Source organism: Lepidothrix coronata, unplaced genomic scaffold (assembly GCF_001604755.1).
Source record: "Lepidothrix coronata isolate B3197 unplaced genomic scaffold, Lepidothrix_coronata-1.0 Scaffold182, whole genome shotgun sequence".
NCBI classification, from domain to species: domain Eukaryota; kingdom Metazoa; phylum Chordata; class Aves; order Passeriformes; family Pipridae; genus Lepidothrix; species Lepidothrix coronata.
Window position 1 is genome coordinate 1,710,729 of NW_016690362.1, and position 25,857 is coordinate 1,736,585.

The following is a 25,857-nucleotide window of genomic DNA, read 5'->3' on the forward strand; positions in this document are numbered from 1 at the left end:
TATAGCAATAAAGTACTGTTTGAGACTGTTACTGTGTGTGATAGCTGCTGGCTTCATCACAGCATGCCTGTACAACATTTCCTTGCTTAATATTGATTTGTTCCAGTGGACTAAATACTGATCACTGGTCACGTCTGTTTTCATGGCCTCTGTGTGTGATTTACTGTAGTAGGTGAAACAATGCTCTACTGAAGATATTCACCTGAAGGAATATGATGCTGATATGGGATGCCAGCTTAATAAATGCATTGATTCCTATGAAAATGCTGTAGGAAACTGCTTTTCAGAACAGCTTAGTTTCCTAGCTCATGAAGGCTGTCATCTGAGGACTACATAATGGCCAGTGCCATAAAGGAAGTTTTATACATGCCCATACCCTGTCTGCCCAAGCCTCCCTAGCTTCATCTTTCCTGCTGGGTGGATTCAAAGGAAACTGCCTGTTGATTAGAGTTCAGGCACAGCTTAATCTTCCAAGTCAATGCAATAAGCAAAGGCACATGATCTCAAATAGAAAATAAACAGAACATGGATGCCACTCTAGAAGAAGGCAAAATAATTATACTTCTTATTTCCTAATTTTTATGTGGTCTCAGTGTAAATGGCACAAATGACACTATGGAGAGTACCACTCCATCTTTCCTCTCTGCCAAAAGACACCAAAAAAGGTGTCTAAACATAAGCAGTTTGCGCACAACTTTTCATCCAGCGGAAGCCACATGTTTCAACAGTAGAAACTGATATTTCAAATGTTATTTGTTACCCATGAAGTGGATTGATCCTTCAAAATAATTATCATAGTTATTCAGGAATATAGGAACAGGCTTGTATGAGGATCTCATACGGGTTGGCAGGTGTCTTATTGCTGATTATGTTTGAATACTGGAAACAATTTGCAGAGCTCTTTCATTTCCAGTGACATTGGTGTTTCATGTTCTCTTGTCTTGCTCTTTAAAATCTATTTACCTTTGTGATATTACTCATGATCATAAGTCACATTTAACTGTGTTTAGGATTTGATTATTGTGTATTGATATCTGTATCTGAAGTGTACTCTGCCACAGTAGAAGATTTATATAGAGAGGAATAGAAATGTACTAAGGAAATTACAAGTCCTGTGCAGGAGGAAAAACAATACCCAAGGCAAAATGGGTACTTTTATATGTATTTATTTTGTAGAGATTTGTTAAAACATTTCTCTTCCTCCCACTCAAGTGGTGTTCAACAAACTGTACACTAGCTAAGGACAGAACCCTTTGCAGATGTTGCGTTACTATTTTAGTATTGCTTAGATGTTTTAACAGATATACTACTCTGCAGTTCTTTAAAATGGAAGTTGCAAGCCTAATATAAATATGAGATGTAAATGTGAGATATGGTCTCATCATTTACTGTCAATATGATGTGAAGCTAATTTTACTTCAAACTATGTTCGAGACAAAATGTATTATTCCTTCTGGTTGCAAGTACATAGACTGTATGTTAATTATCCTGTCATGAATCTCCAGGCTCTGCTTTCAAAAGAAAACTAATTATTTCATCCTGCTACATGAGGCTTCACACATAATTTTGTTTGGACAGCACAGTTACCTCAACCAAACCAAGCATAATAGCTCTTTTTGAGAGAAACACTGTATACATTCTCATAAGTTGATGCTGATGCTCTGCTTCTGTTTCTTTCCCAGGATGATCCTCTCAATAATCTAAACACAGCTTTTGATGTGGCTGAGAAATATCTGGATATTCCCAAGATGCTGGATGCGGAAGGTAAAGTAGAACCCAATGGCTTTTAACTTGCTTTTCTCAAGAAATTTTCCACTCTTCTAGGTGGACTTCTTTTGTATGAGAATTCAGTAACCTCTGAATGCTCCCTCCATGACCATGTAGTAAATGTATAGGGAAAAAACTACTATGGAATAGTGAGTCACATGTTCTGCTTCCCTCTTCCTCCTGTGCCCCTCAGTCTTTTGAGTCTGGCATGGAGATCTTAACATGGGGTTGACGTGCTAGGCAGAGATGAGTAACAGCTGGCTATATAGTCTGCTGACTGAAGAATCAGGCCAAATAAGGAGTTAATGTATGGTGTAGGACTGTGTTCTTTTTGCTCCAGATTTTTTTTTCTGGGCTCTTTCTGACATTGCTGGTGCTCTTCTTTTTGAGGGCATGATGATATTATTATTATTATTATTATTGTTATTGTTATTGTTATTATTATTATTATTAAACTGCTTCTTCTTGACTACTCGGAAGTGTTTGGCATGAAAATCCTTCACTGACTAGGTCTGGAGATCAAGGCAGAGTTCCATGTTGTTCAGAGATGCTTTTCCTACTGATTATGACTGCTTCCCTGGGCCACTGGGACAGCAAGGATTACTTTTCATAGCCTTGTCAGGACCAGCTTGGCAGTAGATCTTGAAGATTGTAACTCTGGAGTACAAACAACGGACTGAAATAGTTCACTGTTTGTTGGCTGTTTGCCTAAAGCCGTCTTGGGTTGGACAGGAGAAGCAGTTAAAGACTTTTGTTAAATAAAGGAGTGAGAGGAGCAAAGAGGAAAGGTGGGAATAGCACAGCCAAACCTAGTGAACCTATATTTCAGTAACTAGGATGCTCGTATTTCTAGGTAGTACTTCCCATCCCTAGAGATGAGTCTTGCTTTCCCTGCATTCATCATGCTGAAGTAAAAAAAAAATCATGAGGATTCCAGAGTAGATTTAAATGTTTCCTTGCTATTCTGTAGGAAATAAAGTCACCTCCAAAATAAGTAGATCTCAGCAAAGCTAGCAGCGATGAAGAAGGACCCTGGCAGGAGCTCTCATTGCTCTTTACTGATCACTCTCCTTCCTCATGGAGTCCAGCTAATGTGCATACCTCCACACCGTTAATTCTGATCTCTGGAGGTGTTGAGTTTCCCCTGAAACTAATGAAAGGGCCATTTGAAATTCAAGCTGTCATTGTATTGAAATGGATGTCGGAGGCATGGAAAGGAAGGGAGAAAGGATCTTTCCCAAAGAACAGAACTGCATGGAAGAATTGGAGTTTAATATGTTTATAAAAGTCATGTCAACCTGCTGCCAGTTTGGATTAATTCAATCCACCATTCACAGTAATGTTCTCAGAACAGGGAAGTGCTGTGACACAAGACATGCTGACATACAGGTGCATTAGCCTGGCCAGACTAGAAGAAATTCTATCATAAGGGAGGGGAACCAGAAAGGTGATCCTGGATTCTGGGGAAAGCTGGGAAGCCCTGTGGAGTTGCTATGACAAGCATGTACCCCAGCAGGCCTCCTGGACAATTGTGGTTCTACCTCTCCTTTGATTTCCTCCCATCAGCTTATTATACTCTTAACGTGAGGTTTTTTTTGACAGACATTGTTGGAACTGCCCGTCCTGATGAGAAAGCCATCATGACCTATGTTTCTAGCTTCTACCACGCCTTCTCAGGAGCCCAGAAGGTATCGCAGGATCCCAAGCTCCCTCCACAGAGCACACCTGGTGCCGTTGCTAATGTCCAAACCTTTTTTTCTTTCTCTCTCCTCTCTAGCTACGGGCATCTTTATTATTATGTTCTTGGTAGAGTTGGCTGTTGGTTCAAAGTGGTGCCCCAGATATAATACATGGGGCAGGGGAGCCAGGAGTTCCATTGTCCTGTAGTCAGCAGTACTTCCAGTGGCACTTAGGTATGCCACACTTTGGCATGCACACAAATTTAAGGCAATGGGGAGCTATGTCTTGTCCATTTGCTTTATGAACCACTGTCCTAGTGGCCGAGAACCTGTACCTTCTGTTTCTGGTAAAACTGAGCTAGGATGCTTGGTTTCACAAAGGTGGAGACCACCACATAGATGCTTTGCCCAGCAGGAAACTGCAGCCTGCCCCCATGGGAAACAATACAGATACTTATTCACTTTTTTTTTTCTTTTTCAAAGATGGAGAAACAGAGCTGACTTAGTGGTTTTATGAAGGGTTTAATGAATACCCAAAGCTTTGTCTTTTGCCTTACATATGCTGAAGGTTCCCGCACCCTTGCTTCAAGGTCTGAACCTGCTGTTTTCTCAAGTAGTGCCATAAATTCAGTCCCAGTTCACCTGGGGCTGACAAAGCATGTCTAACGAGTACATCCATGGTGATTTTGCAAACAGAGAATTGCTTATCATGATGGAGATGCCTGGGTTTTTTCATTTGTTTCTTTTTTTCCTCTTTTCTCACCCACCGTGTTGGAAATTGGGCAGTTAAGTCCTTGCTGCTTCTGTCTTAGCCCTTTTCCTATTGGTAATGGAATCACTTCAGAAAAACAGTTTGTGGGTGAAACCTTGTACACATCTCTTGCCAAAACCAAGCAGCCGCCTGTACTTGAGTGCCTTAGGAACAGGCAGTGCGCGTCAGCAGAGCAGATACTGTGTAGGAAGTGCACTGTGTAGGAAGGCTCTGATCTCCAGCTCCTCGGCATACAGAAGGGCCTTGAGCGCGGGCGTTCAGACCTCCAAACAACCTGTTTGCGTCCTTGGGCCAGACCGCAGCTGTGAAGGTGCAGAGCCCAGATCCCCATCTCAGGATCCCCCTGGATTGGGGGGGAGGGAGGGGTGCCGCTTTGAGCCACAAGCCAACACTGCTAGCCATCTTCTGATCCGAATTCCCAGCTCTCCGCATGGAAATCTGTTTGGCCTGTCCTGCAATGCATGATGGGAAGTTTTCTCCCCCTCTCTCACGCCACCCATGATTGTTTTGTTTTATCCTATGTGCTGCTTCTTACTTTATCCTTTCAACCTCTTTTCCTTCTCTGCACAGATATTATAGGCACGCTAAGGCCGGATGAGAAGGCCATAATGACCTATGTCTCATGTTACTACCACGCCTTCTCAGGGGCGCAGAAGGTGAGACTTTACTGCTAACAACCCCTCCCCTCACCCTGCCCTGCCCACTGCTCCTCTCCACTGAGGAATGCGCCAGACTCCCTGTCTGCCCCAGGGCATTTGCAGGGAAGCCCAATGCATCCAGGTATTCACTTGGATGTGCCATCTGTAGTCTTGTTAGAGAAGTGGTGAAAATGTCCTTTCAGACAGACTTGAGCTGCTCCTTCCCTCCAGTTTCAAATCCCAGCAGAGGAGAAAGCATTTAGTAAAGCTGACATTGAAAAATGAATGCATGTCTGCTCTGACAGAGGCAGTACCCTTTCAGTAACTAGTGGGCATTGTCTTGGCCAGGCAGCGTGCATCCAAAAGTATCACAATCAAATCCACCCACTCCAGGAAATGACAGCCTATTCTTGGGCTGCCATCCTGCCTTCCACACCCAGCCTCCACTAGGTCTTTTCCTAGGCTGAATCATCTGTGAGCTGGTTATGTAGCGCTTTTGTGCTCCAGCCACAAAGTTCATTTCTACCAGGTCTTGAGCTTTCCCAGACTCAAATGCTTTTCCATTCCTTGTTTCTCCCTGGTCATTCTCCTATTTCCCAAACCACTTGTATGTTATATTTCTCTTTCCTCTACCTTGCCCATTTCTATAGCTTCAGGCCTTCCTTCCTTCTTCTGCTTCCTCTTTACTCCAAAGTCTCTTTGCCTGACATCAAGACACTGGGAACCTAATAGTCACAGATCTCCTTCGGACAAACTTCCTCCAAAATGGCGATTTCCCTGCAATCCTTTGAATGGGAGAAAAAGGTTCATCCTTTCCTCATATGGTACCCTGCCTGGGTTACGGCCTTTCCACAAGATTACTGCTAATTTTAGATTGTAGGTTTTGGAACAATAAAATCCAAAGCCCAAGACTACATTCTTCATGTTATGAATATAATTAAAATCTCACTGTTTCCCCCAGCCACAACTTCTTTCTCTCATTAAGCCTTTTCTATTTGAGACACAGTCCTTGTGTAGCCCAGCTTGAGGGCTAACCTGACTCCTAGAAGATTCTTTTGTACAAAGCAGTACTGATGGTCCCAGTGTTGATGCAGATACCATGGTGGTGCTGGCTTTCAGAAGGCAAATGCAGGTAGTAGGTTCCAAGGAGCAGCTCTTTAGTTCAAACTTTTTGTTCTCTGCCCAGTTTCATATAAATTACATGATGCTGTCTTGCTTCCAAGGAACTGGTAATATGACCCACTGCAGTGCAGTAGACTTGCCTGTTTGGCATAATTTGTGTAGTCATGACTTTTCTGCTAGGATACTGCTTTGTGATCCTGTGGTTTTTTGTTCAAAACATTTAAGACCAGTCTGCAAGCTCCAGCCAGCTGATACCTGCCCAGGAAGACTGTAGTCTCAGAACTCATGCCAGCCTGATGATGAGACCTGCTATTTGCCAGGTGCCCCTGAGGGACAGCTCCATGCTGTCTGCTTAACCTGAGGAACTCCAGATTGAGGAAACAGCAAACCACAATATGAGGAGGGTTGTAGCCTGCTGCAGGACCAGCTGTACCCCTCACCAATCCCTTCCTCTTCTCTTTGCACCCATTCCATGATTTGGAAACCTGTTCAGCAGCGATTTCATCAGCAATTTAGGTGGATGCTAGGTCTTCTGGGACAACTGAAAACAACCCCTTACTTGCCTCAGGACCTGAACCAAGTAGCTGGGGCAAGAACTAGAGATGAAGCTTCTTAGTTATTGAAGTTTCAATCCCATGTAGTCAAACTGCTTACAGGGAAGATTTAATAATTTATTAATTTTTTAGCAGTCCTGATGGGCCAGCAACTCAACTGTCCTGTGGCAGGAGGGGCACAGCTCCTTTCTGGAGCTACCCTAGGCGTACATTAGCCAGCTGATAAGTGACAGAAATTCAAACCCCCAGGCAAATGCAAAGTGATTACTGAGTACAAGCCCCAGCCCAGATATTACTGTTGCTGCCCTCATGCACAATTAGGTGACTTACTGTGATATCACTCCATTTATCATCCAGATTTTTCATTACTGTCACCAGTCCTGAAGGGGAAGTCCCATGAGCCGCTTTCTGCTTCTTTCACTCTCTTATACTGAGCCTTTGAAGGTACAGGGTCCTCAGCCTGACGTGTGTGTAGATGGCTGCTTTTTCTCTGTGCCATTTTTTTATATATATATATTTGTAGGTATACTTGCTTTGGTTGGTTTGCTTGTTTTCTAACCGCTTCTGATTTTCACACTAAATGCATGCAACTACTGTTTGGCTTAATATTTTGTAAACTTGATTTCTGGGGTGAAAATTTCTAACTAATGTTTTACCATTTTATTAAGACATTGTGTTTGGTGTACAGTATTCTGGAGTGGTCCTCTGAGGCCAGAGGACAGCAGCAGGCAGGCATCTTCCCCTGAGGCCAGAGGACAGCGACAGGCAGGCATCCCTACATAGTGCACTGTGGGAATGTCTTCCTTTATGATTTGCTTCAGCAGAAAGATTTGGATCCATGAACTAGAGAGATGGCAAACTCCACTCTTATCCTAAGCAGTTCAAGTTATGGTTGAGAAGTACAGAAAAGACAAAAGTCAGATTTATTACTGCTATTTTGGCTATTCAGTTTTCCATTTTGATTCCATCAGACAGCACATGCATATGCACAACAGAGTGGTTTCAAGAAGAATGTCCTGGACTTGCCCTCCCCAAAGTCTCTGAGTGCAAGTAGTATAATATATCAGCACAATGCTGCACTGAAGCTGATGAGCTCACACAGGTTCTCTGAGAATACAGGTATGCAGCTTCCAGACCCCAGGATGCTGCGTCTTCTCAGTGCTCCTTCCATGCCTTGTGAGCATCCTGTCTTTTTTTGGAGCCAGCATGAGCATCCTAAATGCACTGTTGCCTTTAGCAGTGTGGGGAAGCCAAAAATGGCTTTTTCAACTCCACTAATGAAGCTGTAGGGGGAGCTGCCTTGGCCTCATGTGAACATCTTGTTGTGTCACTCTTCTTTTACCTAAAAGTGTTTTACTTCAGTTTTGAGGTTGTCATCACCACAGATCAACTCATTAGCAGCAGTGTGGGGTGTATTGGAGAAGGTTGCCTGAAAGCACTGGGATTCTTTTGTTCTACCTTGCTCAAAACAAGTCAGTGTATTGTGTTGCTTGTGACATTAATGGTGATAGTGGCCACAGAGCCTTTCCTGTGGCTGTAGCAACAGCACACTATTGCACAGAGCAGTAATAAGAGTAGGCAAGAATCATAGGGAGGCAAGTACTGGTAGGGGAGAGAAAGCCCCTACATTTCTGTTATTAGGATAATACAAATAATGTCATAACTGCTGACATTCTTAGGGTCTTTGTGTTTGGACAGTTGTTCAACACACGTACATAGACACACATATTTAAACTTGGGCAGCTGGAGAAAATCTATCGTCAGATACATGTAAATATGCCTCAGCGAAATGGGTCCTGCCTGCACAGCTGGCTGCTGCTGCAGTGAGCCCATGGGGTGTAAAAGCAAGAAAGTTAAGAGTTTGCAGTGAACACCTCTTCTGGAGATAAATATTTTGTACTCCCAGTTCCCTGCAGCCACCAGGCATATCATGGTAGGGCTCTGGCAGTGTCTTTTTGACATACTATTTGATCCCATGTCTATAGTTTTCTCTGGATATCAAAAGCACTCCATTAGAGTACAAACTTTAGTAAAAACAGATCAAAGTACAAGCTTTCTTAAATGTAACCATTGTTTGCACTTTTTGCAATTTTTTTTTTTAAGTGAAATTGCTCTTTTTCCTGTACAGGTCTCTCCGATGTGTTTTAAATTAGTTGATATCTATGTATCTCTTAGCTGGTCCACTTTAGTAAAGGGGCATATGACTGATACTTTTACATCTTCTTACAAATTAATAAGATTGCCATGTCCCCTAGGACCTTAGCAATCCATACATCACTGTACAGTCTATGGTTTTATTGCTATTCTTGCTGCTCCACATCAGCTGCAAAAATTAGAGGATTTTTCTGAAACGTCCTTGGAGATTGAATAAACAGATAATAAAAGGTCTTTTAAAAATAGAAAGAGGTTGAAATTTAGCAACTCTAAGCTCAGCAAAACTTCTTTGGCATCAGTCCCAAATGTAGTTTTAAGGCAGGACACAGTGTTCACAACTGGTCTGTTGGCATGTACATGCTGGCATGTACCCTCTCCTCCTTATTTCTGTTTAGCCTCTGTAAGGAGGACTGCTCCATAGGAGTCCTGTGGGTGCCTCTAGCACCTTTCCCAGGCACCAGGGCAACAGCTCTTACTGTGGTAAGAGGGTGCTGAGCAATCTCCTGACACCCATCACAGGGACACATCCTCCGAGGCTTTGTGGCATGGCACACACCATGATAATGATAAAGGGAGCTGATACCCACAGATACAGGCTGTGCAAGGAGCAGCTTGCTTGTATGTTCCCCATACCAAACACATGCATGGCGCTTCTGAGTTCATAGCTGGGATTTTTCTGATCCTTACTTTCCAAGTTAATGGTTTAATGTGTTCATATCCCTCAAAAGAATAAAGTTTTGGTCTCAAGGGAAAGAAAGAAAAAAAGAAAAAACAACAAACCTAAATAGGAGCAATAGGCTCTTTTTTTGGTGAGACTTGTTTTGGAACAGTAAGCAGAAAGATTACCCAGGAAGGGGGGAAAAAAAATCCTCTTCTCAGCTGGATCATGAGACCTTGACTACACGATAGGTATCATGTGGCAAGATGCTGGAGGAGGTGGCCCTGTAATGAGTGCCAGAAATACAGAGAAAGCTGGAAGACAGCTCTGTTGGGCAGAATTTAAGGTTAAGAGCAGTATCTACCATTTTATCTTCCAAACAAAATTACAAATTTCCAGAAGTCCAGTCTACAGATAATTCTGTTTAGGTAGATCTTTCCTGGGATAAACATATGGAGACTGTCTCATCAGCTTGACAGCACTCAGTTACTGCAACCAAGTTGCAGCTTGGAATGCTGGTATGAAGAGTGGAGGTGTTGACAGAAACCCCCTGTCTTTGTGAAGAGGCAGCCAGGGGCCCTCTGGTAGAAAGCAAACAACAGGGCCCTCTTGTAGGAGCAGCTTCAGAAAAGGCATAGAAATGTTGGTTATCCCACAACGTATAGGGTGGAATCAGTAGAGCTGAGAATCTCTAAAGAATGTATTCACCTGAGAAGGGAAAAATAAATCATTATAGAAGGTCAAATGGAAAACAAAGAAGTCAGGACAGACAGGTTACTAGAGACAAGGGTAGGAGACTTTACCTGCAGGTACGTAGCAGAAAACTAAGCTGTAAGTTTTGGTTTGTGCTTTTTTTCAGTTTTCCTTTCTTCTGTTTTTCTTCTCTTTGTCAGGCGGAGACAGCAGCAAATCGTATCTGCAAGGTGCTGGCAGTCAACCAAGAAAATGAACAGCTCATGGAAGACTACGAAAAACTGGCCAGTGATGTAGGTGTTGGTTTCTGAGTGGTGGTATGCAGAAAGAAATTGCATTTAATGCTGATAACTAATCTTGGAGAATGCTATTGGCCCATTGCTAGTTTCCCTGGAAAATTATTTTTTGCCCTTCCTACTTGAGAATAATTAAAGATTAAACTTACCTTAAAGGCAAGAGCAATTTACTTTAAAACAGAAAGCTTCCATAGAGCACCTTTGAATTTCTCAGTTTATTAGAAGCAGACACAGAAATGCTAAAATTGAAGGAAAAAATCAAGCTGATTTAACTTTCATTCCTCAGGACTGTACAACTTCATTACATGTTTCATACAACTTGTATGCTGATATAGTATAGAAGTCAGGAATTGGATCAGGGAGAATGGAAGTTAGAGATAACTGGGGAAAGATATATGCATTTGCTGATAATTGGAAAGAATCTGTGTCAGATACAACCTGGAGTCTGCTTTGGTTAACTGAGAAGGCTGACAGACTGACAGCAGTGAAACTACAGAGAAGACTAAATGTAGACTGGAGTATGTTTGTGGTAGATAAGTAGGGAGGGGAGGGTGGATGACAGAAGGGCAAACATAGCCCATAAGCCTGGTTTCAGCCTCATCTGAAAAGCATAGGGCACTGCTCCATTCACACTACAGACCACCCATTGCATTAGCATTTTGCCAGCTCCCCAGATAGGTTCACTGAGGAGATCTGGTCAAACAGCATCACTGACTTTGAGGAAGCTAGAATGTGAAAAGTGTAACCAAAGGCAAAAACTTGATTTCTCCTGTCAGATCCTTCTGGAGATAATATGACTTACTATCTTTTAGTTATGCAACAGTCTAGCAAAACTCTGAGGCTTTAGCATAATCTGAGGACATAGTTTTGGTCCTGGTTGTGCAAAAGCTGTGCCTTAAGCATGTTGTATTGGCACTGCTGCAACAAGTGGTACTACTTAGTGTGGAAGGGAATGTGCTGCTCATTAAAGAAAATGTACTTCCAAAAAAGCTGGCAAACTTTTCTTTACAAGCTCTGCTAGTGGCAGAATCTTTCTGACAGCGAACATAAAAGTAAATGGTCTCTAATGAAATCAGAGCAACATCTGCAGTTTTAACACAGTTTTCAGTTCAAGACTTCTCATCATTGCTCTTTCCAGTTGCTGGAGTGGATTCGTCGCACCATCCCCTGGCTGGAGAACCGGGCCCCAGAGAACACCATGCAAGCCATGCAGCAGAAACTTGAGGACTTCAGGGACTACCGCCGCCTGCACAAGCCCCCCAAGGTCCAAGAGAAGTGCCAACTTGAGATCAATTTCAACACCTTGCAGACCAAGCTGCGGCTCAGCAACAGGCCAGCCTTCATGCCTTCAGAAGGGAAAATGGTCTCGGTGAGTGGGGGGAAATGCTTGTATGTACCCCAATCATACCTAAAAAATGAGACTCCCTTTCAGCCTGTGGATGAACAGAGCATGCCCACCTTTGGAGTGAGCTGCTCTGTGGGAGGAACCCTACAAAATATGAGGCCATGATAAGAGATGATCAAGTGGTCATTGCTTCCCTGTGTCTAAATCAGACTCTGAGGCTTTTCACAAGTTGCATGTCTTTATGAGATGTCTGGGTGCTTCTCATTCTTTCTGATTCAGAAATGTTTGGATTTTGTTAAAAGTTTCACGTAGGGAAGCATTTAGAGAGGCATTTTTCTGCTGACAATTGTATCTTGACACTTCTAGTTCCACTTATCTTAAGTCTGGCACTTGGTCTCCCTGACCAGTCTGCAGAACACTGTGAGATGAAAAGCCCACATTCACTCCCTCCAATCAGTTGGAACCATATAGCTAACTGAAACTAATGCTGGTGAACCTCTTCCTTCCAGCTTCTAACTTGCCTTTTCTTCTCATGCTTCTGTCTCTAGGATATAAACAATGCCTGGGGTGGCCTAGAGCAGGCCGAGAAGGGCTATGAGGAGTGGTTATTGAATGAGATCCGGAGGCTAGAGAGGCTGGATCACCTGGCAGAGAAGTTCCGGCAGAAGGCATCCATTCATGAGTCCTGGACAGATGGTAATGCCAACCTGCACGCTTCCTACTACCTGACACAGTGCTGTCAGTTATGTAGGGAGGAAAAGGTGGATTGTGCATGGGTCCTTCCATGAGAGTTTCCTCTCAAGAAGACTAGATATATTTCTTATTTTATTAGAAAATAACATATGAAAACCAGCGTGATCTCTCTTCTGCATCATACAGTCAACATTGGCATTCTCTAACGGTGGCAAAGTGAAAACTTTGTCTAGAAGAGAGCACCTACAGGACCGAGGCAAAGTTACTGTACAGTAAATGCTACAGTTGGCGTTTACAGGACCAGCATACCCCGGTTTGCACATGCTGAGACAAGTCCAGTGTAAACTGTGACAGTGCTGGCTTGAGCTACTCAGTGTGCTTCTCAGCACTAAGTGTGCTTCTCTGTTTTAAATGGCAAACTCACACCCCTTGGTTTGAAAGTGAGGATTGTGCTTCTCTAGGCCAACAGGCATGGAGACAAGCCTCGGGCAGGGTGGCTGTAGTGGGGTAGATGCCTTTTTGAGGGTCCCCAAGGCTGCCTGGGTGGCAGGGAGCAGGCTTTGGGGAGTTTTGGTCCTGTCCTTCATTCTTCTGTCCTTTGGCTCCCTCCCCAGGTAAGGAAGCAATGCTGCAGCAGAAGGATTATGAAACTGCAACCCTCTCGGAGATAAAGGCCCTGCTGAAGAAACACGAGGCATTTGAGAGTGACCTGGCTGCACACCAGGATCGCGTGGAACAGATTGCTGCAATCGCACAAGAGCTGAAGTACGGCAACCCAGAGCATGTCTGTCCTTGGGGCCAGGGAGGCTTAATGAGTCTTGCCCTCTGCCCTCTGGAGAGCTATAAATCCATCCCCATGCAAAAATGCTGGGAATTTCCTCTGTTTCTAAACAGTATCTAGGATACTGCTCTCCAGTATCCGGACATACCAGAAAAGCAGGCCAGAAAACGGATGAGTTGAGGAGGTGGCAGAATTATATTCCCAAGCCAAGTTTCCATCCTCTGCCAGCTCATTATGCTGCTGTGAACCCTTTCCTAAAGAGTCTGACCTGCTACTGGCACCTGCTAGGTTTCAGAGTTGTAACACTGTCATACTCTTCCAGGAGCAGAAAGAAAGAGGAGAGGATAGCAGGCTCTCAGTTTGCTCTCTTTTAATACAAAAATCCTCCCTATTCTAGCAGAAAAAAACCTGCTTGAGCCCATCGTGGCCTCACCCTTTGCCCCAGGAGTACTGCACTGTGTGCACTTTGTTCAGCGCTTGCTCCAGGGCATCCTCACAACAGCTCAGCTCTCTCTCTGCTTCCCTCCAGCTTGGAAACCTTCACTTCCACTTCTTTTCCTGGAGTAATACAGCTTACCAGGAGAAATGGGGGCTCATTAGTGTAGGAGTCTAATTGCTAGAGGTAGCAGGCAGGTAAAAACCCAGTCTCTGCAGCGCAGAGAGATTCTGAAATTCTCCATTTTTCTTGGCAAAAAACAGTCTGAACAACTTGGTTTTGACTCTGTTTCCTATTTTAAAAAGATTTCTATATCACAGTGGTCTATCTAAAGTTAGTGTCTGGGCTGAGATCAGTACTCTTGGGCTGAAAAGCTGTTTTTCTCTAAAAATTTCGGATTACTGGATCAAGACCATTATCTCCTTTAACAACACATATTTACACAATTGCTCCCTTGTCCACTGGAGGATTGACCTTGGAACAGGAGGAGGGTTCAAGGCAATCTCCTCCGTGTCAGTAAGATTAAAACTGAGGCTGGCTAGTCAGCAAGCATTACCTGACCTGTCACTTCCAAAGGACATGCTACATGTTAGCCAAAGCAGCTGCAGTTCTAAGAGCAACAGGGAAGACTGAGGCCTAAGCTGTGAGAGAGGTTACGAGGTACTTCCTCCGAAGTGTGAGAACGGCAGGCTCTGCCATTCTTGCAAAAGGCATCTTCCATTTCAGCAAAGAGGCCATGCCCTGAAAAACCATGGCAAAGCTCTTTTCTTCCCCAGAGATACACTGCCAGATTGATGCAGCGAGTCTGGAGGAAGCCACTGCAGCTACAGTGCCAGGCATGTTTGGGGTCATGGCATGTTCCCCTCCCCAGCAGTAGTGGTCTAGCATGGGTGTGTTACAAGTCAGACTTTCAGAAGGAGTTCTTTCATATGCAATGCTGCTCTGCAGCAAAGTAGATCAAGCAACTGATCTGGATTAAAAACCTAGCAAAGAAGTTATTTTTAGCCCAAATCAGTTTCCTGACTGGTTTACTGGAGGATTCCACCAGCAGTGGTGCCCACACACCTCAGGAGGGCAATACCATGGCATGAAGAAACAAGGCTGGGGGAGGCAAGAGCATAACTTGTATTACTGCTTAGAAAAATGCTCATCAGATGGCCCAGGATCACTCAGTATCCCTTTTTCTTTCAAGGCTGACACTTCCCAGCTCCCTCTGCCTGCAGATTTCTCCCTCTTTGACCATGTGCAGAACCATGAGCACAAAGCAGTGCAAGACCACATGCTTCAACTTGCCCCTGTACTCTCCTTTCCCCAACCATACTTTTACCAGCTTGTCTTCAATGAGTGCCGGCCTATAGATATGTCAGTAAAACAATCCCTGTCAAGCAAATAGGAGAGACCTACACTTTTATTCTGAGATTGTCCTAAATAAATTTATTGGATTGCGTAATTAATAATTCCTTGCCACCTGTGCTATGCAAATCTTATAGCTATCTTAGAAGTTTCTTAGCATTCCTAATAAAATATTTGCTTTCCATTCTGATGTACAAGATGCAGGTGGTTAGCCTGCGTAATGTTCTTAAGCAGAATGCAGGAGCAGATTGCTCTGCTCATAATCTGCTTATTCCCTGTTAGAGCAAAAGTCTGTACTCCCTTCCCCCAGTGCCAGGTTATTCCCATCAGGTAGCCAGCCCCAGTATTTGTTGAGGCCTTGGGGATCCTGTTCTGTGCTGTTTGATGTGCTATAACATACAGTGTGTCCAAAACTAAATACTGATATCTTCACTTTATTTGCAGAGACCATGAGCATTTTGTTTGAATCTGTCCTCAAGACTGATCAAGATTTTTAATGGGTTTCTCATATTTATCCACAAGGTCTTTATTTGACTTCTTGTCATTTTTTCCCCCACTTGTTACAGTGAGCTGGACTATTACGACTCTCCCAGTGTCAATGCCAGGTGCCAGAAGATCTGTGATCAGTGGGATAATCTGGGTGCCCTAACCCAGAAACGTAGAGAAGCCTTGGAGGTGAGACATATTACAAGTTGGACCTTCAGGATTATGTTGATAGGTCATTTGTGGGAAGCAAGCTGCTGTGGGTACAAGTAATTTCAGCTCATTTGTGAACTTCTAGAACATCCTGGACTGTAAACAAGGGCTACATTTCAGTATATTTAGGCTGTTTTTCTTCCAGCCCAATTATGGTGCCATTTGTTTGCTCAGGCTATTGATTTATTTCTACTTTTTTTGAGTGTTTTGTCATCTCACTCTGCTTGAAAAGACTGCCTTTATTTTGTTTTATTTCAAAGAATCTTAGATTTATTTTATTTTTCTCAGAGGAAAAAAAATCTATCCTGTGTGTAATCTCTAATAGCAGAGAGATTTTTACAGCAGTGCTATCCTGGGAACACCAAAAGGTCTGAAAAGAAGGAGCAGCTCAGACAACTCATATGTCTATGTGATTATTCTTCTCTAACCTCTTTCCTGATTTTCTTTCTTTCTTTCTTTTTTTTTTTTTTTTTGGTGCATGCCCAGAGGACAGAGAAGTTACTGGAAACAATTGACCAGTTGTACCTGGAATATGCCAAACGAGCTGCCCCTTTCAATAACTGGATGGAAGGGGCCATGGAGGACCTGCAGGACACATTCATTGTTCACACCATTGAGGAGATCCAGGTACAGAGGAGTCATTTGCATCAGTTAGGCTGGGATAGAGAGAAGTTGGGGGTCTCCTGCATTCAGTGGTGATGAATTTGTAGGTGATGCTTTGGTGCTTCTGCTCTATTGAGATAGCCTTACCCAGAGAAACAAAAATGAGTATGTTTTTCCTTGATTTTCTCCAAAAACATGGACACCACCCTAGCTGGACACAACGAACTGAAAGCAGCTTTTTCGGTGTAATTCCAGAGGCATATTAATGGAAGCCCGAAAATAGAGAGAATCTTTTCAGGTCTTGTGGAATTTTTCTTAACCCACATGAGCAAAACTTAGTGCTACTCTCAGGGTCTGCAGGTCAGTTCTCCCATGTAATGTCACATCTGAGTCATTTGGTCCTACGTGATAGGATGTGCCATGAATACAGTTGTTGTGCTGCCAGCTGGTTTTCGGTACTGAGCACAAGAATAATCAGAATTGACCACTTTGGTCCTGAATTACCATTTGAAATGCAAGTTGTCTTGCCTCCTGTAAGACAACAAAGACTGTATCTTAGTTTTTCCCCTTCTGAAAGGGTGTTAGGAAAGCAACTTGAGCTATCTACCGGTAATTTTCAAACCTCAGAGAGCAGGAATTACTCTTTCCTGGATTGCAGTGGGGACTTCTAGTTCTCCTGCTTGATGGCCTCATGAAAAGAATCCAAGTCAGCTCTTTGCCAGAATGGCTGACAGCAGTGTGACCATCAGTGAGAGAGCAAATGGGACACCAACAGGGAATACCATGCAGCCAGGGGGCGGAGGAGTAGTGACATAGTTACTGAGCAGCTAGTTGTTTCTTCCATCCTTTTCTCCCGAACAAGGGTTCATTAAGTCTTTCATAACGCAGAACAAACCTAAACAGCATTTAAACACTTCTGTCATCTCTTTGTGACTGTTTGCAATATCTTTCCCAGCCCCCTACGCTTGTATTACATCTCCATAGCCTGTGCAGCAGCTGCAAAGTAATGAGTCACCAAGTAAGGAAGGAATTTTACGAAAAGTAGTTGCACTGTGTGTGTTGTGAGAGAGAGTGGTTAATCATGTGATTTACTTTCATTCCCTCTTCTATCCACACTGTTCCCTCAGTTATCCCTGCACACACCTGTTTCCCATTTATTTTGCTGCCTCTTTCCCTGCATTTGCTTCCCTAGACTTGATCTTCTAGGTTGCTAGGATGAAGGCCTGTAGAAGCAGTGGAAGATGAGCCAGGACTAACTGGCTTGTCAACTGTCCACAAACTACCAGCAAGCATGCCCAAACCATCGGTCCTTGGAGCACAGCCCAGGCACCACAGCAAGATGGGGAGCAGAAAGGCCCTGCTGCGTTCAGGGAGAAGGAGCTGTTTTCCAACAGCAGGAGTATGTGTTGCCTGTGCGAGTTTGCTGTTGGCTGGAAGACCTTCACCTGGTTCTAACTGACTCTGTTCAGACTGAGTCTGACTCCTTCTACTCATCTGGAGTTACCTTGGATGTAGAATAAGTACATATTTAGTGGGAGAAGAAAAACATGGCGCATTTAAACTATTGAGACATGACTGTTTTATAGCAATGGTAGTAGTCAGATCTTCTTCCCAAGAGAGCTGATGGGCAGTTACTGAGCAGTGTTGGAAAAATAGTTCCCTCTAACTTATGAGACAGAATTATTCCACAATTTTTTGGTATGTGATCTCGGTCACTGGTCATTGTGGGACAGAAACGGAGGGAAAACAAGACTTCATATCATTTTACTACTTAAAACAGCCCATTTAGTGAGGCTGAGAGAACCTGAAAAGTGTGTTAGAGTAGACTGCTTTGTATCCTGGGAATATGTAAGCTTTTGCAATCACTTCTGCAGGCATCCATTTGCTGAAGAGGTTATTCCGTAAGTAATGCTCTTACCCTCTTTTTGCTGCTGCCTTCCTTCTGCAGGGCTTGACCACAGCTCATGAGCAGTTCAAAGCCACGTTGCCAGATGCTGACAAGGAGCGACAGGCCATTCTGGGAATCCACAATGAAGTCTCAAAGATTGTCCAGACATACCATGTCAACATGGCAGGAACGAATCCTTACACTACGATCACCCCACATGAGATCAATGGCAAATGGGAACATGTGAGTTCTTTCCAACCTTGCAAGTTAGCGAGGGAGAATGTCACTGCTCAACCACTGGGGCCCCAGGAACTGGATTATTTACTCTGCAGTTACCCCTCGTGCTTACTGCTGAGTTTAGCGGAATTTTGTAATTTGTTTTTGGCTCAATTGCCATGTGCTTGGAAAGTGGAAGAGATCTTTGATACAAATGCCTGAAGTGTTTCAACCCCTTTTACGTGCTATTTTTAAATGAAAGATGCTAAATTTCAAAGCTTTGAGGTTTTCAGTCTTCAGTTGACCTGCAAGTAAGTATAATAGCATCCTTTGTCACCATTCAACTCCTCAGATGTTTTATCTCCACAGCCAAGTAGCCTTTCTTTGCTGTAATCTTAAAAGAGTAGCTACTGTCCATAGTAGTTGTGGTGATGATTCTTACTACAAAACAAAATCGCCAAAGTGAGATCCTGCAACTCAGTTAACATGAGCCGCCAAAAACACAACTACTGCATAGAAGCCTCTTCTCGTCTTCCATGTCTGGAGATGAGTTTGCAGTGTGCATCCTACAGCAGATAGCATTCACATTCCACGCCCACCGTGACTTAAATGTGACTTTTCAGTGCAAACACCTACTCCTCCCTCCCGTGCAGCAACCTCTACATTTACTGTACACATGCCTTTATGTGTCTAAACTGCACACTTTGTTATGCTTTGCTGTAGGTGCGGCAGTTGGTTCCCAGAAGGGATCAAGCCCTGATGGAAGAACATGCTCGCCAACAGCAAAATGAACGACTTCGTAAACAGTTTGGTGCACAAGCCAATGTCATTGGACCCTGGATCCAGACCAAGATGGAGGTAGTGCTTTGCAAATTTTGAAACACTGTTTTCCTTTGTGATCTTCACTGATATTCTTATCCTTGATCTTTCTTGACCACTGTCACAGCCGTTCTTTCTTCCAAGTTGCAGTAAGAGAAATATCATAGAAAATACAAAGAATCTCAAGATTGATATCGATTACTGAAGCGCTTGTACTTTTCTCCCTGTAACTCTTTAGTACCAGACAAAAAGCATGACTTAAGATAGGGAACGCTGGTATTTTAAGATTTGTGTTTATATGCAGCAAGTTAAAAACTCTAGATCAGAGACATAGTTTGTGTAATTGCTTTCACAGCAATGGTCTTGATCCACATGACAAAATAAATACAATTAGCATATCAAATCTCTTCAGAGGAGACATTTTTAAGGGAGATCTCTTTTTAGGTAAGATTTGAGTTGAAGTAAATGGAGTTGATGAAATGCAAGAATATGAACCTATTACTGATGGCAGAAGTTGGAAAGAAAAGAGCAATTACAGAAATATGTCTGTATGAAGGGACTAAGTTAGTGGCGGACAGTACACCAGAAAAAGATCTGGCTTGGTACATTACTAGCTTATGGACTGCAGTTTCCTTTTCTTATGTATCCTTGTGTTAGACACATCTTATGTGATTCACCTCACTTGGAAAATGTTCAGGGCTCTGCTAAATTTTTTGCTGACACTGTCTCAGTTTATGTGAAGTAACTGCTCCATGAGATTATTTTTTTTTGAATCATCATCCTGTGTGAGAGTGAAATCGCTGCAATAAATGTCAAGCATGTTGAGGCTTGTCCTTTCAGTGGAGTCTTAACTCCTGTGACTTTGCTAATGCAGGAGATTGGCCGCATTTCAATAGAGATGCACGGGACCCTGGAGGACCAGCTCAACCACTTGCGGCAATACGAGAAAAGCATTGTGAATTACAAACCAAAGATTGACCAGTTGGAAGGAGACCACCAGCTGATCCAGGAAGCACTTATCTTTGACAACAAGCACACCAACTACACCATGGAGGTAAATGTTTTGGCAGCAGATTAGACACCCTCATCTGCTGTGACCAGGTAGTGTCAGCAACATCTAGCTCAGGCAAAGTGTTTTGGTTCTTAGGAAAATAGAGAGCTTGACAATGTGGCCAAGCATGCAACAACATGTCACTGAATTTCATTTCTGCCTTGCTGTACTTCATGCCAATCCATTCCAATGCACTTCCAAATATAGACAACAGAAACAATCTGAATGAGATCAATAGTATTGCTTGAAAAATTGTCAGGTCTCATTTCTCCTGCCACTCTATTGTGGCAGCCTATTAGCTGGGATTAGAAAGGAAAGTGCTGATGATTTTGAGCTGCCACAGCCTGGCAGAAGAAAAAAGTCCAACAGAAGTTTTTTTAAATCTGAGACTGGATTTCTGTTGACAACATGAGGTTTCTTGGGAGCAATCTGAGTTCAACATGAGTCCAGCAGAACACAGACAGCCTTTGGAACTTGTCTTTTGGTTTCTGGCCATCTCCATTAAGCAACAGGAGAGACAGTAGAGCACCAGCGTCTTCCAAGCACTGTGTTTTATTTATTTTCTCGGTAAGGGGGGTTTTTTGCTTAAATAAGTCCTAGAAGCATTGGATTTGCTTCTCATTTGTGTTAAAGGCCCCCAAAATGTTGGGAGCCTTTCTGACTAGGCAAAGGAATTTCGCAATAGGACCAAGTCTTTCTTAAGATCAGGAATTGGCCTCCTTGGTATTTTTTTTAGGTCAAAATTCAGATTTTAAATATCTGGCTGGCTCACGCTGCAAATGAGAAGGAAGCTTTTGTGAGAAAATGGACTTCTGCCTTGGACACCAGGGTCATTTAGTTTGCAATAAGTAGCACATTTGATCCACTGGCCTCAGAGGCTGAAGAGCAACTTCTTAATTTTAGAATTGTCCTGACCTCTTTTTCCAGCATATCCGAGTGGGCTGGGAACAGTTACTAACAACAATTGCCAGAACTATCAACGAAGTGGAAAACCAGATTCTGACCCGTGATGCCAAAGGAATCAGCCAGGAACAGATGAATGAGTTCCGGGCTTCTTTCAACCATTTTGACAGGGTAAGTCAGTGCTGACTGCAGCTTGGTAAGCTACAAGCTTTCATGTAGACAGCACAGTGCAATAAAAACAACCAGTCACTGTGACAAAATAAGATCAATAGAAGATATTTTATTCTTAAAAATGCTGTCAAGCAGTCATTTCTGTGAAGACTGCCAAGTGATCATTAGTCTGGGAGAAGTATATCTTCACAGGAAACTGCTATGTTTCCTGGTAAAGCTAAAGTATGGAAAGGTTTGAAGGGTTTTTTAGGTAATTAGACTTTTACCCCATCTTCTCCAGAGAGCAGATTATTATCTTGATTTATAAAGTTCTTTGGACCATCTGTTCTCCACTCTGATATGCCATCTCTGGTATATCTGGTATATGATTGCTGGTATATCTGAGGGCAGCCTGCCCTCAGAGATTGGCAACACTTTCAAATTGCTTAACACTGGCTATTTCAGCCCCTCTCTAGCTATCTAAGAAAAATAAACCATGGCTTCTTTTCTTAGAAGAGGGACCCATAAAGTTCTATAGAGATTTTAATTTTGACCTTCATATCATTTGCCCCTTCCTTCACAACAGTCTGAAGGGGCAGAACATGAGTTTCCCACCTTCAACTCTCTATTTGATTTGGACATTGACTTTAAAAGCTGAAACTTCTGAGGAAAGTCACTTAAAATTGTCCCCACCATCCTGTCTGTAGCTTCCTTGATCTGGCAAGAGATGGTGGCAGCACGCAGGGGGTCTTTAGTGCTTGGAGGCTGTCCTGAGCTAAAATGCTGCAGGGTGGATGGCGATTCTTAGTTCCTGTGGTAGCTTGTGTGTTGTTTGATTGGTATATCCAAACACTGGGGGAGTGGGCATGAGCATAAGGAAGAGCAGCTGCCAAGCCATGTCGTGCTGTGCTGTACATCCGTGCTGTTTGCAGAGCTGAGCACTTGAAATAGCTTTGCCAGTCAAAGCTCCACCTCATGTGCAGGTCTCATAAATACAGCCATAATGCTGCTCCCCTGAGCTTCAGCTGTTTTTCTTTGTCTATTCCTGGGGTGCCCTGACAGCTAAGCTTCCTTGGGTGTGTTGCCAAACATACCTGCCCTCGCCTACTCCTTTAGTGGAACTTTTGACCATAAGATTAAGGCAATGCTTCCCACTGCCTCTGCCTGCTTACCTGCACTCCGGGTTACTAGTGAAACACAGGGCTTTTGACACTGGATAACAAGCAGTGATGCAAGTGATTCACGTGGGAGATTGATATCTTGAGGCTTCTGAGCATCAACTGTTTTTGTCATTCAAATGCTCTCAAGATGGGATGAGCTCTCTGAGAAGGAACTGTTCCAAGAGCATTTTTAGCACATCCTGAAATGTCATTGTGATATCTAATGTTGTGCACTTTTATTTTTCTTCCCTGTCTTTCTATCTGCATGTCATTCTTCCTCTCCCTCTCTCCTCACCCACTGCATGGTGCACCTATTTGTTGTCCTTTCACCTCCCTTTGAACTTCTCTGTGTCTCCCTTCCTTCTGCCCCACACCGTCACCCCACTGGCACTGCATGTCCTGCTGCCTGGCACACCGCATAACCAGGACCACTCCGGCACACTTGGCCCTGAGGAATTCAAAGCCTGTCTCATCAGCTTGGGTTACGATATTGGAAACGATGCACAGGTACTGAATGCTAGTGGTGAACACAGACAGATATTAAACTGTGAAAAAATAACAGTTTTTTCCTTTCTTTTCTTGTTTGTCTTAATCCGTCGTTGTTCTTGTGTTGGACTATATATACATCACTTTTCTATACTGCTTCCTCTCTAAATGTACTTTGATACCTATTCCTTTTTAATTCCCTAATTTTTTGTCTTGGGAGAATTTCTTTTATGTCCTCAAACTGTTCAATTTACTTCTTTGTCACTTAAAACTTTTCTTGTCCATCCCTCAATCTGTCTTCCTTGATATCTTAATTCCTTTTCTTCATCATCAATATGTTTCTTGTGTGTAAACAATTCCATGTCCAAACCTACCTTTGCTTCTTCATGGCTTCACAAACTACCCTTCCTCTGTTGTCTTTCATTGTCCTGTAAATCCTTTCTTCCATCTTCTCCCTGCTGAATCTCATTCTTTGTAATGTCTCCTATGGGTTCACTTCTTCCTGGACTGGTCTCCCCTTTCTCTCTTGGCTTTTTCCATCTTTGTATCATTCCCTGTAGAAGAAGACTGGTATGATGGATTGTGAAGATTTCCGAGCCTGCCTTATCTCCATGGGTTACAATATGGTAATGTAGAGCCCTCTGTCACTCCTATTCAAAGTGATTCTTTTAGGCACCTTCAAAAATAAAGGGAGAATGTGTAGTGAATCAAGGTAAATATAGCCTTATTTTCCAATATTATCAGCAATGGATGTTAAAACTAATCTTAGTTGTACATGTAAAATTCTTGTCTCAAAGTGGTAGCTAAAGGTAAAAAAAAATGGAAATTATTGTCTAATTCCTGTGTGGTTCAAATAACAATTGTATTTATCAAACTGTGTAGCTACCAGTGGAAGAAACAATAAACTTCCTCATAATGATACCTGCACTCTGCACAGCACACACAACCTCCCCCAGCCCTGAGTGTCAGTTGAACTTATTGCGAAGTGTATACAAGACCTCATTTCTGAATACACTCGAAACACTGCTCATCTCATTCCTACCATTTGTTCAAGTTCCAGTCATTCTCCCCATGACTTTTTTCCTCACCAGAGTACCTGAATATTCAGAGAAGTAATATGTGGCACCTTGACAGGTATGACAACTAATAGAAAGAGCTTCACCAAAGACTGATGCTCACCAAAGGGCAGAAGAGTGCAAATATATTCAGCTGCACTCTCAGTGTCTTTGCTGCTGATATCAGTCAAAGCAGTGTTTAATCATCTTACTCGTCAGCCCAGGATAAATACAGACTCTTCAGTGTAGCATGCCAAGACATGGTAACATTTGATTAGGTGCCTTAATTACTCTTGAAGGTATACTGTTCTAGATGTGTTAGGAGAGCCTGTTCCCAGGAGAAGACTCTGCTGTGCTCTCCCCTCCTTCTCTGGGAAGTCCCAGGGATGAGAATAGATGATCTTGGTTTATATGCAAAAAGGAATGCAAAAACCTGCACTACAAGGTTTTGGCTTCTGTAGCAAAACTTTGCTGAAGGATCTTCCCTGTAAAAACTACTTTCCTGGGCTACTCCAGATATGCAAGTCTTTCTTTCCAAAGCTGCCTAGTAAATATGAGTAAGATAACAATGAAATATCCCAGAGACATTTCTCTAGTGGTTTCTGTTTTGTCAGCTGAAGAAAACTGTAAAAGTTCTCTTTAAGTAAATGAAAGTAAAAGGATTTGAGGAGTGCAGATCTTCAAATACTGCTACAGGCATCTAGCACAACATGTATAGAGAAATTTGGGTCTTCCTCTGAAGTCTGTATGATATTGTTCCATGATAGGAGCGTTGTCCTAGAGCTAGATGGAGCAGGATGTTATCCTAGGGCACAGTTGACAATATTTTATTCTAAAGGACGAATGAGCGGGAAGCATTTGTACGCAACAGCAAGCTAAAAAAGAACATCCTGATTAAAAAAAGCAAAGGTGGTTTCTATTTGGCTTTGTTTTTCTAGCTGTGAGATGGGCTGCTGAACAGTTTCTCCTCACTTTCATAGCACTGCTGCCCAAATGTCCAGGCTTACATAACTCTCTTGTTCCCCAGGGAGAGGCAGAGTTTGCCCGCATCATGAGCATTGTCGACCCTAACCGTTTGGGTGTAGTGACGTTCCAGGCCTTCATCGACTTCATGTCCCGAGAAACAGCAGATACTGATACTGCTGACCAAGTTATGGCTTCCTTCAAGATCCTGGCTGGAGATAAGGTCAGGCTCCACACCTTCATTTCCTGCATCTGCATGGCTCCTGCTTTCCTTTTTCTCTCGTCTCTGAGAGAAAGTGTTGAGGGAAGCACTCTCCAGTGTGGACGGTATTTTCACAGGAACATTCTGTAGTGCTGGAGGAGTGCAAGGTTAAAGCGTGGGTTAATGAGCAGCCTGCCAAGGCACTCAAAAGTCCTGTTCAGCTCTCAGTCAGAAGTTTGCTGCCCACTCTTGCTTTAAAATTTTAATTAAGAGCTTGGTCGCGATTTGTTATTTTAAAATGAATAAGTTCAACAGACGGTTCTTGATTAGTCTTGAAAACTATTAATTACTGACAGCTGTAAACTTGAGATGACCTTTCTCAGATATACATGTGTCACTATCAGCTGTTATACAACCAACAGATTTTCATTGAGGATGTGCTGTATTTGCAAGAGGAGCATCTTTTAATCACAGAAATTGGTCGAAAGTAGGAAAACTCAGGGGATGATACAAAAAGTAATAATTTTCTGAATTTACATCATCAGTGGAAGCAGCTGATAAAAGAATATGTAATCTTATTTTTATTACATGCCCACTAATCTTTTATGTAACTGAACAAATAATATGTACATGTAATATTAACGTATTTCTATATTTGCTAATTATTTATCTCACATGAAAAGTTGGATACCACTTCTCAGATTATAATGAGTTGCCCTTAAAT

General features: G+C 42.9%; 1 protein-coding gene across 6 annotated transcripts in view; it reads left to right on the forward strand.

Annotated features, from left to right (window-relative positions):
- ACTN1 (actinin alpha 1) overlaps nt 1-25,857 on the forward strand; it is an 88,326-nt gene that overhangs the window by 60,463 nt on the left and 2,006 nt on the right. Inside the window, exons 7-21 of one of the 6 annotated variants that reach the window (XM_017830685.1) lie at nt 1,683-1,764; nt 3,370-3,495; nt 4,789-4,874; nt 10,238-10,330; nt 11,472-11,702; nt 12,227-12,374; nt 12,986-13,136; nt 15,508-15,616; nt 16,124-16,264; nt 18,189-18,371; nt 19,068-19,202; nt 20,038-20,217; nt 21,142-21,288; nt 23,474-23,539; nt 24,996-25,154. In XM_017830685.1, the coding sequence (XP_017686174.1) occupies nt 1,683-1,764; nt 3,370-3,495; nt 4,789-4,874; nt 10,238-10,330; nt 11,472-11,702; nt 12,227-12,374; nt 12,986-13,136; nt 15,508-15,616; nt 16,124-16,264; nt 18,189-18,371; nt 19,068-19,202; nt 20,038-20,217; nt 21,142-21,288; nt 23,474-23,539; nt 24,996-25,154 (2,037 nt within the window). Of the gene's footprint in view, nt 1-1,682; nt 1,765-3,369; nt 3,496-4,788; nt 4,875-10,237; nt 10,331-11,471; nt 11,703-12,226; nt 12,375-12,985; nt 13,137-15,507; nt 15,617-16,123; nt 16,265-18,188; nt 18,372-19,067; nt 19,203-20,037; nt 20,218-21,141; nt 21,289-22,853; nt 22,935-23,473; nt 23,540-24,995; nt 25,155-25,857 lie in introns of all 6 variants that reach the window. The other 5 variants (XM_017830684.1, XM_017830683.1, XM_017830679.1 and 2 more) reach the window with 5 other exon arrangements.